Genomic DNA, 15000 nt, shown 5'->3' on the forward strand with positions numbered 1-15000 from the left:
TAAAAGGAATCATTTCTCAAAATAATTATGATGTCATAAGGCCCTCCCTTGACACACTTTTCAAAAGATCAGTCCCATTTTTTGTCGAAATAGAAATTCCATGCCACAGTTTACGAAAAATGATGCGACAGTTCCCATCCGGTGAAAAAAGTGCCTCTTCCTTTCGTTTCCTGAGAGCTTTTACCTGTTTTACTCTGAAACGCACGGCAGAGGACTGGGACTAGTTGCGCATGTGCATTCTGATTAAAGTGATGTCACATTTTTATTGAAAAAAAGTTACTTTATAGAACCATCCATGGAACCTTTTTGCAGGGCTCATTGACTAAAAAGCTTTCTTAGCAACCATTGTCTTTCTGTAGTTAAGTGCCACCCCCCTTAAAATTTCAGCGTGTGAATGCAGCTTATTATACGTGCAAAACGCGAGTTTGAAAGTCTCAAAGCCCAATGCACATTAATTCTGCGGCGTACTCACGCAATGCATTCTTTTAACTAGTGAACCTTTGACGTCATTTTCTCCTCGATCCAGCTCTCTCACTTGAAGTTAGTAATGGCGGACCATCAAATGGGAAAATCCCAGTTAAAATAAACAGGTTTTTTTTAATCAGGGCTTAAAACTTTGGTCACTTAGTGTTTAGTTAACACAGTTTCGAAATCCAAAGAAAGATAATTGATTATTTGGTCACAGGGGCACTTCAAAGACGTTCGCGCTAATTGTTTGTGCGCAACGTTACTGCGCAGGTAACGCGACATTAATATGTCACACATTACTTTGAGCATTAGTGAAGTTAAGGATTTAAAACCTTTGCAAAAAGCGTGGACGATAAGTCTTCACAGCGTTGGATCAAAGAAGATCGTGATCAGTGAAATTGATTTTAAAATATTATGAAATATTATGAATATAATATTATGAATATAATATTATGAAAGTCAAGTAGACTAATGCACGACTGATATTCGAGTTGTTTTATCAGTCGTGCACTAGTCTACTTGACTTTCATAAATATTTTTCAAGCATTAGTAAAAATAAGATGGCGACAAAAGCGCCGGGGAAAAAAATTCCAGGCCGGCAAAAGAATGGCACATCTATTTCCGAATCATAATGAAACGGTAAAGAGAAGTGAGCGGGTGGGTGGAAAAGCTCTGGAAAAAGTAGCTGATCAAGTAGTGGCTGAAAGTTTGGAAAACTCGAGAACAAACCGTTGCGTAAATTTAATGGGGCTGTTTTTTTCAAATTTTTTTATTACCCTACGAACTTAACTTCAAAATGAACGCTTGTTTTTGTAGTTCTTTTCCTTTACTTTCGTGAAAATAGAGCAGAATTGTATTGAATAGCGCGGACCTGCGAGGAAACAGCCAACGATTAAATTTTGCAAAAACCACACTCCAGAAGATGAGCATGACCGCAATGGAGAGATATTATACAAAAACACTAACCAAATGAAGATGACAAATTAATGAAGGGGTAGTTTCTAAAGAAACTGTGGTGCTGTTGGATTCGCTCTGACGAAGGGCTAACGCTCGAAACGTCAGCTTTTAGAATCTCTGTACGGTGGCCAATTTACATTATCAACTCCGTTGATAAAACCAAATGAAGATGACGTCTGCTTGCAACTTTGTTGCTATGCTCGAGAAAGTTTGTATTTTAAGGACGTTCGCGCGAAATTTTTCTAACTTTGATTTTTTTCTGAAAATTTTACCGTTGAAAGATCATGAGTTAGCGACGTCAGAAATGTAAAAAAAATGGGGGGTCACCGACTTCGTTTTGGAAATAACATGCCCAGAAGAACACCAAAATCTGAGTAAATCGGGCTTCGTTGGCGAAGAAGACCACAGTAGCTGCAAGTCCCAAAATATTGCAATTAGCGCTTTGAAGGGAAATGTTCTCTGCCAAATATGGTTTAAATGGACCTTTTAAGCGAATTTAGTCAGCTGGTGAGGTTCCTCAAAGAACAAGTTCGCATTTAACGACAATAGTTTCACGCGCCTTGCAGCCGCAAAATGGCAGGATTCTATGACCCGTGGACAGAAATCTTCAATTATTTTTAACTTCCCACATTGATTTTTTGTTCATTTTTGGACAATGTGGAGATAATTGTAAATGAAATCTGTTTCTGAAAAGAAAAGTAGGGGTCACCGAACGTCCAAGATCGTTAAATCCAATCAAAGCTATAACAATGGCCATCTGCCCATCGATGCATGACGTGGCATGGCGTGGCATGTGGATTTGCGTGCGCAGTAAGGATGCGCAGAAACAATTAGCGCGAACGTCCTTAAATAAAAACCTTTAAGACCCTTTAACGATCGATCCTGTCTTGGGTTCCAGTCCTTCCCCGACAGGTCACGCAAAAACGTGACAAACGAACTTTTCAAGAGCATTGCAAAATCACGTCTATTTTAAGCGCCGATCAACTCGAAACTTCAACATACTTCCCCCCCCCCCCCCCGGGCATTTGAACTTTTGAAGATTGGATCGTTCAAATTCCCGCCCCTTCGGGCCAAAATGGTGTTCAAATGTCCTACCCTATCGTCGGATTTGTCTGTCATACCCTACTAAAGAGCAATCGTCGTAGGCTCCTGTCGTCTTTAATAAAGACCTTTTGAAGACCTTTTTTGTAAGCCAATCGCTCACAAATGCCATATCTCTTCCTTTAAACTCTTCCATCTCGTCCAAACACGTGTTTTATTGCTGTTAGCAATTTCCCCACCCCACGCAGGCACAGGTCAAATTCCCCATTCCCCGGGCACAGAGGATAGTCAAATGCCCGAGGTTTGCCCGGGAAGGGGGGGGGGGGGGAATGTCGAAGCTCGATTTGATCTGCACATTACTAGTTTAGATCATCGGTGACCCCTATTTTTTCAATCATGAATCACTTACTTTACTTACTATTTACAAAATATGATAAAATGAAAAAAAATCCCATCTAGGAAGTTGTCTTTTTTTTTTTAAATTTCTTTTCTCGTGCCAACGAATTCCGGAAGTGGTTGCAACGGGTAGAGCTTACGAAAACGCACGTCAAAGATAAACTCTCTGTTTACGACATCCCTAGCGGCATGCAATTATCTAAAAATCCCACTCCTAAAAACCTATGCACGGAAACCTTCACTCTAACAGTTTATTTTTATGATTTTCGATGGATGAGCAGATGAGGCTACATCTCGATATGAATGAAGGGGTGAAGGGGTGAAACTGTGGTGCTGCGTCGGTGGGGAAGTAGTATACAAAAATTAAGTTTTATCAACGGAGTTGATAATGTAAATTGGGCACCGTACAGAGATCTCGATATTATGACCGACTGATCGAAATTTTAGGCATTTTCCCACTGCCAATTTCTCCGAAACCAAGTAGGTGACCCCCATTTTTTTTTTATTTTTGGAGTAAGTACTTTATGACCTAACTCTAGGCGAGAAATGAAGAAAATCTCACCGTAGGAAGATTTTGGCGCGAACGTCCTTAAACACAAAGTCAAGAACACGCGAAATAAGGAAATGGAGCAGTTCTCACTCAAGACTATTTCTCCAGGATAGTTGATTGCCGTGCAGTCACAATAAGTGATTTTCTTACCCCATTTATGGCGCTCAAATCCACCGTGACTCTGACATAAAACTGAGAACCACCAAAAGTTAAAGAGTAAGAAGCTGCCACAAACACTTCACTTTTGATGAGACCAAGGAAGTCTCCCTGGAGAAGCAACTCCATCCGGGTCATTGTGAGATTCAAGCGGCAGTAACTACCAATCCCAAGAAGATTCGTGTAGCCCTCGATGTACGCCTAATTAGAGTAATTAGAAAAATTAATGCATTCAGGCAGCATAACACAAAGGAACAACAAACCATTTCTTCCATTTGCATCACGTATTTCTCGGCAAGCGCCATTTTAATTTTTTTCAATGCAAATTAAAAGCCCATCAAAATGTGGGGAGCCATTCAAGAACGAACGTCCATTAAGAGAAAGAAAAAAAAAAGTCACATTCTTGAAAACAATATTTAAATTTGGTCCTTCTACTTTGTTGTTTTATAAACGTGTGAGATTGCGCGCGTGCAGTAACTTTGTTTTGGCTGATTAAGCTGATTGTATGTGGCGTGCTTGTTTACGACCAACGTTGGCGTTAATTAAGTTCCTCAAAGCTTCTTTTGAGTTCCAACATTTTCATCAAAATCCGTATAAACGTGCAACGGACCTGCTGCTATTTTCAAGTTTAACATATGGTTGACAAACTAACCTCAAGATGGATTGGACTTTGCCTGGCATCTACATAGAACCAAGGTCCGTTGCTTGAATCAGATGGGCTTCGGACGATTTTAGCAATTCCTAAAATGTCCACTGGATCGGGCTTCAAGTCGATAAACGTTACCTTTGGAGATTTGAGGGTCACATTAGACATTCTGACCAAACATCTTACCACAACATTAATTAAGGTTTTAAGGTTTAATTAAAGTTCACCAAACCTCGCAATAATTTCTTTTCACTCAAAGTTCGCTTTTTCTTCATGAGGGCTCGCACAAGCTCCGTAGAGTTTAATAAGTAGCAGTTATTTAGGTCCCTGGTGGAGCTTTTGATGGGCATGGGTCTGTTCAGAAGATGGCACTAGGGGCTTAATTGGGAGTTTAAGCAAAGAAAACGTTATGTCACCATCGCCATTTCAAAATGTAACTTTGCACTTACTTAATTAAGCATTTAACGATTTTTCAATCTTGTTCACGATGTAAAATATGCGTGAAATATCCTAAAACTGGCTGGGAACGAGTGACTTAGGCTCAACCTAGCGAATGGAAGATTCACTGTTGTAAGCTCTCGCTGCTATGTAAACCTTAAATGGGTAATTTCACGTCATTAGAAAGTTTAAGGCCCTCTCCACACGTATCCGTATATTTTTGAATACGCAAACTTCTTCTCTGCTGATTTAAAAAGTTTTCACGTCCACACGTAACGTATTCAAATCGAATTTGCTCTTCCACACGTATCCGGATTCGTTCTACTATCCAGGACTCCTCTGTTACTCTTGTCGACAGAGCATGCGCCATCACGTGTGCAAGTTGGCGACAAGAGAAGCGATAGCATTTCGTTCAGCGGCCATGTTGAATATTTACGCGGTAAAGACTGGATCTGAGTTTGTAACAACATCGTTTTGCTGGTGTGACACACGTTTTTGTACAACCACGTGACCTGAGCAAATTGAGGTTTTGACGACAACAGGAGCACACAACAGAGGATCTTTTCCTTGCCTCCTCTTTAAACACCGTTCGAACACTTTCGGTTGAAGGATAAGTCGCCCTCTGCTGTGTAGCACGAAGGTGGAAATATCTTAAATTATTTTGATACGCAAATTTACATCAGGGAGTTTCTGCAAGAACAATAACAACGTGAGCGAAAATGTCTGTTCAAAATATGACTGCGTTTTCAATAGCATTTTGCGGTTATGCCATGCATGTTGTTTACTTTGAACAATAAGACTAAATTACTCCACAAGACTCTATGTGTACGAAGAGATTTAAAGTAAGGATAGAAAATGGACGGTTTTTTGTTATATGGTCAAGTTGTCTTCTAATTAGCTAAAATTTGTTTTGTTTTTTTCACGTTGTTAATTGTTTTTCACAGTATGACAAATGCATGTACTAAAATGCGTACGCACGTGCAGAATGCTATTGTTTCACTTTAATTTTTTAGCCAAAAAAACAAAATATTATTATTCGTTACGTCGCCGTCGCCATAACCGTAGCAGTAGCCCTTGCCGTTTCTAATCACTTTGTTTGAAAGCAGTTTATAACACCATCTCAGCCCAAGTCGATGCGTCTCCGTAACTAAGTAGTGGGTAAAGTTACTCCCCGTATTGCTTACTTTGAGAACGCGTTAAACAGAAAATTAAGCTGTTAAGTAATTACGTATTTACTTGGACTGCTAGAACTGAATTTTTCGGACGCTTCTTCGTTCCGGAACTTTGCCTGATGAGGTACCGTACACCCAAAACTTTGAAGTTTTATGATTGAAAATTTATGCTCCATTCAACTTGAGAAATTATTTATCGAAAGGAAAGCGCGTCCTGACAAGCTTGTCGAAAACCACGTGACCTGCTTTAAGTCACAAAAAAAGAAACGACTGTCAAACGTCCACGAAGTCAGATTCGTTATAATTAAGTAGATTTGTCAAAGGAAGGAGGAGTGTCACACAGACGTACCTTTATTTTCTCTTACATCAAAAGGATTGCTCTCGGACTCACCGTCTCTGACAACTTTACTTCTGCATAAATTTCCCATCCTAAGATGTTGACTGTTCCTTTCATGGCGAAACCCTTATAGATGAACGGTCCTCCAGCAATACGTAGATCAACGTCAGCCGTGGAATATGATCCCTGTGTACACAAGATTGAATCATTAGAATGGTCAAGTAAAAAAAAAAACTATCTAATCGTTGTTGCAGTAAGCAACCCTCCCTCTCAGGTGTTTAGGGGACCAGAAAAAACGGACAATTCGCACTTGGGAACAGTTTGGAGTGTTATTACACTATAATTTTTTTCGTTCAACTTGTCTTGAACGCAATCGCGTGACCACTTGCACGAAATATTTCACAATGTAACATATCTTCCAACGGGCAAAAATGTTCCGAAACATGGACAATTTGTTGTGCGACACAAATCCCTTCCCCCATCCCCTCCATTTAATATTGGAGCTGAAATGGACCAATTTTGCATACAATTTAACTCCTTACACTGTATTACATTCATCATTGAAGGGAGGGGATGGGGGGGGGGGGGGGGAGGGAAGAATGGATGAACTGAAAAAGAAAAGGAAGTTTACATAAAAATGCATAGATTTCCCACATAATATGCCCATGATTGTAGTTCCATTTCCCGGAGGGTCAGTTTCCTAGAAAAATTGCCTACCGTTGCACCTTCTGGGAATCCCGTCGCTGCTATTGGAGGCGGTAGTTCGAACGTGGCACCCATTAGTCTGAGGATCTTTCCCAATGTGAGGGCTGTGATTGATGCATAGAAGAACTGAGGTTCACCGACACCAACATATCCACTACCACCAAAACAGTGACCCTAAGGAGGAGAGGGAGAAAGCAAAAATTAATGATCCGAATGAATCGTGGATTTCAAACTTGGAGCCAGGACAATTTCAGGGTAAAGTCAAAGACAACTAAATAAAAGATGACGACGGTGATGATAGAGAAGATGACGACGATGTTTACGGTGATAATGATGAAGACTGTGACACCGATGAGCACGTTGACGATGACGACAACGAAGATGACAGTGATGATAACGTAGTAGTTCTTGTTGTGGTTCTGGTGCTGAAACATGTGTTCATGTGTCTGATGACGCCCATTGGGGGAGAGGAAGAAGAAAATCGTGGACACTCCATCAAGTGTACAAGAGTAACCGTTAATAAGACCACCTTAAAATCACACCTACAAAGCCTTGCACAAACCTTCATCGTGATTTAAAAAAAAAAAACCTGAGTGATTTGACCCGGGGTCGTTAGCTATCAGGGTCATTAACGTATCATCATCGTTATCACCATCTTCTTCTTCGTCGTCGTCGTCGGCGTTGTTATTCGAGGAGCAGGGAGCTTAGGCAAAAACGGAGACGACAGCTACGAGATTTAAGTTTGCTTTATTCTTATCACTTCATCATAAATATAAGTCATTCAGTTTGAAACTTTATCATCTGATGCTCATGTCCTCAAAGATGGTCATTTTTCTTCGTTATTAAAACAAGAACGGCAAAGAAATATTACAAAATGTAAAAGAGGCTGGGGGGGTGGTGGGGGGTGGGGGGTGGGGAAAGAACAAAGGCATTGTTTCCCTCTGTTCCCTCTTTATTTTTGTGTAAGCTCCAAGGCGACGGCAATGGGACGCCAACAATCTGTGTTATATAAAAGCACAAACAATTTAAAATCTGTCCGGGTGCGTTTGACATTGAAATTATTATTATTATTATTATTATTATTATTATTATTATTATTATTATTATTATTATTACTACTATTATTATTATTATTATTACATTATTATTATTATTATTATTACTATTATTATTAAAAAGAACTATCTACCAGGCTAATAAAATTTAATCCCTGATGATGACTTGTGTCGAAAATGTTCGGTATTTATACTTTAAAATTCTTTTAGCGTTGTAAAGCCGCGTGCAAATGCACAGGATTTGTCCACTGTACAAGCTTCAACATGTTGAGCTCAACAAGTTGAGCGCATTTGAACACCCTTCGTCGTCGTCGGCGTTGTTATTCGAGGAGCAGGGAGCTTAGGCAAAAACGAAGACGACAGCTACGAGATTTAAGTTTGCTTTATTCTTATCGCTTCATCATAAATATAAGTCATTTAGTTTGAAACTTTATCATCTGATGCTCATGTCTTCAAAGATGGTCATTTTTCGTCGTTATTAAAACAAGAACGGCAAAGAAATATTACAAAATGTAAAAGAGGCTGGGGGGTGGGGGGTGGGGAGAGAACAAAGGCATTGTTTCCCTCTGTTTCCTCTTTATTTTTGTGTAAGCTCCAAAGGCGACGGCAATGGGACGCCAACAATCTGTGTTATATAATAAGCACAAACAATTTAAAATCTGTCCGGGTGCGTTTGACATTGAAATTATTATTATTATTATTATTATTATTATTATTATTATTATTATTATTATTACTATTATTATTATTATTATTATTATTATTATTATTATTATTACTATTATTATTAAAAAGAACTATCTACAAGGCTAATAAAATTTAATACCCTGATGATGACTTCTGTCGAAAATGTTCGGTATTTTACTTTTAAAATTTTTTAGCGTTGTAAAAAGTTCTTTTTAAACGTTAACGAACTTTATGGACATTATTATTATTATTATTAGTCGTAGTATTATTATCATTGACGTTATCGTTACCATTATCGTTATCATTATCATTATTAACATTATTGTTGTTGCTACTGTTGAAAATGTATCCCGAGCTCACGTCGTTATTGAAGTCGGCTGGTATGAGACAATCGTATCCAAATTCCACTCGCATTCCAAATTGCACGCCAGTTATCCGTATGGGAGCCCCAACTTTATACGTCAACCTGTTATCAAGAAAAGCAAAACAGTAGAAATTCGATATCACTAGTACCGCATATTTGAGTTTGAGTGCAGCTTAGGTTTTCAACCATTTTCTGCTCTCGTTGTAAAGTTGGGATGGCAATGGGTTGTTCTTATTGGGTATCAATGGGTTGGGTTAATTAGGCGCCCTCCGGGGCCACAAGCATAAGCCTACACTTCCCTACGAGAGCCTATTTTACAACGTTCTCGCAGACGGAGCAGGCAATTTTCTAGCCCCTTTTATTCCCCACAGTTCAACTCCGGTCCGCATGAAAGCCTGTTAATGTTTCCAAACCATAGGAATTATGCAAAGACTTCTGATTGGCTTGCAAAGCTCCCTTAAGAGAACGACTTCGCAGAAAGATTAATCTCAACAAATTTAGTCTATCTGTATCAAGCCTGCCCAAATTCCTACAGTTGGTAAGATTATTTAAAAATCATTTATCCACCTTGCAGATTCTCAGCTTTGTTTGTTTCTTAACAGGGAGCTTAAAGTGCCACTAGGACGAAAATTTTTGGTTTCCTTTTCGGATTTTTTCATAAGCCGAGCGATTTTTACACAAATCCTCACTCAATTTGGGCAAATTTGAAGCCGTAGAAGGGGTCTCGGCTTATAGCCGAGTATTTTTGATAAAAAGAATTTTCTCAGCAAATTAAAACAGTAACAAATGAACGTGTATTCACTTACAAGCCGAACTAAATTAGTTGTAAAATGAAGAGAAGTTGTTGCTTCGATGTTGTTGGTGTAATATGGACTTTTATTACTTGGTGGCTCGTAAAGCTAAAAGGAGCCGTTCGTGTTGGTGAGTGATCGGGATCGATCTTATTGCTCGTCTTCTTCCTCGCTGTCTGTCTCGAATTCGTCGTCCATTTCCACGTCTTCACTTTTTTTTTTGTTCTGGAATATTCTCGTCGAAGACTGCATCGTCTTCTGTGCCGTCGAGTGCATTATAGCATTATAGAGGTGCCACAAGCCTGGTTTACCCATCAAAGGAACGAGGAGCCTGGGAACGAGATTGCACCATCACAGATCGTGTAAACAAGCTTGTCACATGACACCATAGCAAACTTGAGACAAAAACGCAAGTGGATTTCTTCTTGTAGTGACATTTTCCAAGTAAAAAAACCGTATGCATTAAAGGGAAAATCTTACCTTGAATTCTTTGCTCTGAAAACCCGTTGAACAGATTTGCCTTATCTTTCCTCCAGCGACGGAACCATCGACTTGCTGATGCCGTATTCTCAGGCGATCTCGGAGTTATTTTCTTCAGCTTCTGCTTCGGCGACTATTTTAAGTTTAAAGGCGAGGTTGTAAGGTTTCCAGTCGGATAACTTTTTATAAAACGCTTCGCTTGTACGAAGACACGTTTCCTGTGAGGTCAGAAATTGTTTAATAATATTCGTCACCTCACGATCACGTTGCTTGTTTGTTTCTTATCTTTCGTGTTCATTTGATTGCTTTGAGTATAATTTTTCAGTCAATGTCAATTTGTATTTTAAATTACGAAAATTCCATAGTCTATAATGCACATCAAGACCTAAAATGGGTCTCGGCTTATAGCCGAGTATTATGCATTTACAATTCGTGTCAATCAAGTTGATTTTTTCCATAAGAAGTTTGGGGTCTCGGCTTATAGCCGAGCTCGGCTTGTAGCCGAATAAGTACGGTAAGTCAATATGTTCAAAATAATACAGTGCATTTAAATTTGGAACGATAGAAGCGAGATAGGGCGGGAAATAGCCAGCCAAAAACCGCTAAAAATCTGTCCGCCATTACTCAGACTGCATTGGAGAAGCCTGCGATTATTTTGTAAGTGGTCTTCACGCAAGACTTGGCTCGTGACGTCATACGCGCATCGCTTCGTGGCGTTTGACAAATCGAACAAGTCGATCAAGGAGTAATGTATATAATATCAGCAAAAAGCAACTCGGCGATCTCTCACATCTCATAGATGGCATGGGAAATTAGCCGCGTTTATTTTGAGCGTTGCGCGTATGACGTCAGACCCCAGGCGATCCAGCTAGACCCAACCCATTTCCTCAGTCACGGTCATTTGCCGTTCGAGTAATGGCGGACAGCGAAAACCGAAAAACTACCTTACAATAATCATACTTCCCGTGGGAATTTTGAGATAAAAATTGGCATGATACCTAGTAGTCTAGTACGTCTATTTTCAAAATCTAAAGAAAAAAAGGACATGCAAAATTTTCATCGTAGGGTCACATTAAGCCCGATACATTTCTGACCGGAACCAAATGTGGGCCGTTTTCGCTTTCGTCTTTACACAATCACATTTATTTGCTAAGTATCTCTTCTCCATTAGAGATGATTAGTTTAAAAATCTGGGAGACACTAATATTGTTCTGGCATGCGAAAAGGTTTCTCCTGGTTGCCGTCAGCGTCTCAAAAACGTCGCGTGCTTAAACTCTCCATTAGTATATTAATGAAGGAGAACGCCTCCGGCCAGGTAGTGGCATCTAGTTTTTTTTATCAGCTTAACTGCCAAGTTCGTAAAGTCAATTAATCAAGACACAAAGAGATCATTTTCTCACCCAACAAAAATATTTCCTAAAGAGAGCCATGGGATAGTATATGCCTTTCTCCAAATACCACGCATGCCCAATTTTCCGGCGACTTGTTGTTCTGTAAAGTCGTACTCAAGCACACCAAAAAGGAAGAGTTCGTTTCCGGGGGCTATGATGCCATCTCGCTCGATTTCTCCGTTTACAGGAACTTTTATATCTGCCCGGAAGCCCAGCTTCGTGTGCGTGCTTGTAGCGTTGAATTCAGCCTAAAATTAGATCAGCAGAAACAAACAGGTTTAAGCTTCTTTACTTTTTCAAGACCAAAACCAGTTATCAAAGTGGAGTATACACCGTGTAAGATTTATCACTGGGCAATGTCAGTAATCTATGGTAAAACATGAAATGGAGGTTCGTTTAGACTCCTAACCGTGCAAAACCTGACAAACCTCGATAGAATTTGGTCGTCTGGGTGAAAGAAGTCCTGAGAAGGACTGTTGGCGGTGACTGCCGTTTCGATAACCTGAGCGCAATTCATCTTCAGAGTCAAGCGACGATTGGAAATGCAAACAAATGTATAGTGGTGCTCTGGTCTGTGTTGTGAAAAATGTGGGAAAATAATGTGTTTGCACGTGAGGATGATGAGTGGTATTGGTGCATTTCGATCCAGTTTGTAAGTGGAAACGTCAGTCACTGCCAACAGTCCTTCTCACGACTTCTTTCACCCAGACGATAAAATGCCGTCGAGATATGTAACTCCTGGGTTCAAACCATTTTCTATTTTAAAACCTGACAAATTTCACACAATTGTGTTTTCTTGTGGAACAGAATCTATGCTAATGATATTTATATGTAATTAGAGAATAGGCGGGAATATCACTCCACTTGGACTGGATGCCATTGTCCCTGGGACCCGTTTCTAGAAAGTCCAAAAACTTCTCGGATCTCTTTCGAGTTTTTAAGTCACCAAACTTCACAATCATTTTGCTTTTTGTTTTCTCGTTAAAGCAAATTAAAACACCAGCTTCCCAAATCAAGCGAATGAGTTTGAAAATGGCTTTTATGTCGACGCTTATCCCCGGCCTTGATATAAAATATTGCTAAATGGTGAAAGCCGTGCTCTTTGCAAGTGATCGCACTAGTTTGCTGAGACATGGAACTCCGGAAAAAGACAACTACAAACATGTTGGTGTTATTAGGCCACCAACGTGGCTGTTTATTACATCATTAACGAAATCTATAAAGACCGTAGTAAATTAAAGCCATGTTCAGCAAAGGTGGGGCCACAAAAAGCGCCTACACCTTAGAATGAAAGCAAGAGAAAAGAAAGACGTAGCAAGGACCCGAAAAGCTTACGGGACTTTCGAGAAACGGGCCCCTGGCAAACAAAGTACCGCAAATCAACAGTTTATTTTCAGATAATACAATAAAAAGACAAACGCGACAAAAGCTTTATGTACCAGACTCCGCAAAATGACTATTATAACTAAGAACACATGGACTTATCACAACATTAAGTTTACCTCACCTCAACATACAGTTCCAATTTGTCGAAATACAACCCATCATAGATACGAATGTGGGCAAAACCAATCGCTACTTTGACCTTTTTCCACTCAAAATTCCCATAGATGTAAAACTTGACTGTTGGTCCAAGGATCATCTTTGTGATCTCACAAAACTTGTTGCCTTTACAATCCTTGGGTAAAGTGAGCTGCGCACCGGCGAGGATGCCTTAACGAGGAAATAACAAAGATATTAAAAGAAAATGAGTATTAGAGTGAGGAAGAAGACTGGCTCTTGACCTAACTAAATTTAACATCTGCTATTCGATGAAATAGAAAAGTATGTTTGTTTCATTGAAATTTTTCCTTCCTTAACCAATGATACTCTTGCTTTGTGAAGTTGTGACAGTCGTTGCCGTAGCCGTCGTCGTTGCTAAAACTCCCTAACATATGGGCCTGTTTACATGGAGGGCGGGTGCCCCGGCTAAACGAGTTACCCCACTAACCGAGCTACTCTGGGAGGGCTAAGTTTTCATACGCATTCAAGCTTTTACATGCTAGACAGGGTAGCCCGCCTACCCGCGGCACCCTGTCTACTTGCCTGGGCCACCCGGCTAGGCGGGTTAGCTTTTTTTCATGTACACGGCTATCCCGGCCAGCCGAGGTGAGAAAAAAGGCGAAAACATACTTCTGGTGATCACACTGATTTAGCAGAGTGCAAAACAAAAGTCCTATGCACTGAAAAGCTGCCTCTAGCGGAATGAGCGATAAAAAAAAATAATAATAAACTTCCCACCAAAAAGTCTCTTTGCCCGACCTTTTTGTTTGTTGTGCTTAGCGGCCACTCAAAAGATAGCCCACGCAGGCCACTGACTATCCCGGTTAGGTAAGTTGCATGTAAAGGCGGGCTATGTTTCAACCCCCTCTCGCCGGCTAGCCCGGTTAGCCGGGGCACCCTCCCTCCATGTAAACAGGCCCTAAGAAACGACGACGGCGACGGCAAGAACAACGTTAACGCCACAAAACAATGATATTATTGGTTGAAAGAGCATAAATTATTGTGCTGCACGTGCAGCACGGGTTTTAGCACATGATACTTTTGCGGTACTCTGCATAGCGACGACGTGGAATCACCTACATTGAGGTTTTAACGACAACGCGAGCATGCGACCGACAATCTTTCATTCTCTGTTTTCAGTCTGAAACCGCTCGTACCAATATATTTTTAGGATACTTCGCTAAGATTGTATGACATGAACGAGATGGAATAATCGCGAAAGACGTATGATAGCGTTCAGTTAGAGCGACTTTAGGATGACCTTGAAAAGTGTTCGCAATTTGTTTCACGGACCAATGTTTGGCAAGATTCAAACAAAGCTTCTCCTTATTCACTCCAAGGAAACTACTAATATGGGTAGTAAGCAGTTCGACTGCCCAATCACATTACTGCATTTCAAATGACGTCAAAGCGAAATGGCAATCGCTTTCCAGAAAGTTCCATGGAGATATAACGTTGTTCGACGTATCCGCGTTCGCTAAGCCCACGAAAATTGGCGCTCGTTTGTTTTGTTCGATAAGCCAATTAAATGCCTTGCATTTTTGTTAAAGTCCTGTTTTTACGTTTATTTTTCAAGATCGTAAGAAAGTCGCTCTATATTTTTGAGATGACGTTTTCGTTGACGTCGCCGTCGCAGATCTTAAGGTCCCTATTAGGGAGCTTACGAAACCAGGACGACGACTCCTACGAGGAGTGGGCTGGAAGCGTAGAGAGAGAACTGAAAATTCATCGTCATGTGCTAACGTCCTCCACAGAACCAACCTTTAGGAGATGATGGCAAAGAAATGTACCAAAATGTAAAACGCATGTGCAGAGCGTGCTGAG

General features: G+C 40.3%; 1 protein-coding gene across 1 annotated transcript in view; it reads right to left on the reverse strand.

Moving 5' to 3' along the window:
• Positions 1-15000, reverse strand: part of LOC138002421 (uncharacterized) — a 129266-nt gene that overhangs the window by 78722 nt on the left and 35544 nt on the right. The window contains exons 12-18 of the mRNA XM_068848466.1: positions 13142-13347; positions 11644-11882; positions 8969-9074; positions 6879-7040; positions 6216-6347; positions 4221-4352; positions 3563-3769 (exon numbers count right to left, since the gene is read on the reverse strand). Of these exons, the coding sequence (XP_068704567.1) occupies positions 3563-3769; positions 4221-4352; positions 6216-6347; positions 6879-7040; positions 8969-9074; positions 11644-11882; positions 13142-13347 (1184 nt within the window). The remainder of the gene's footprint in view (positions 1-3562; positions 3770-4220; positions 4353-6215; positions 6348-6878; positions 7041-8968; positions 9075-11643; positions 11883-13141; positions 13348-15000) is intronic.

Source organism: Montipora foliosa, chromosome 1 (genome assembly GCF_036669935.1).
Source record: "Montipora foliosa isolate CH-2021 chromosome 1, ASM3666993v2, whole genome shotgun sequence".
Lineage (NCBI taxonomy): Eukaryota > Metazoa > Cnidaria > Anthozoa > Scleractinia > Acroporidae > Montipora > Montipora foliosa.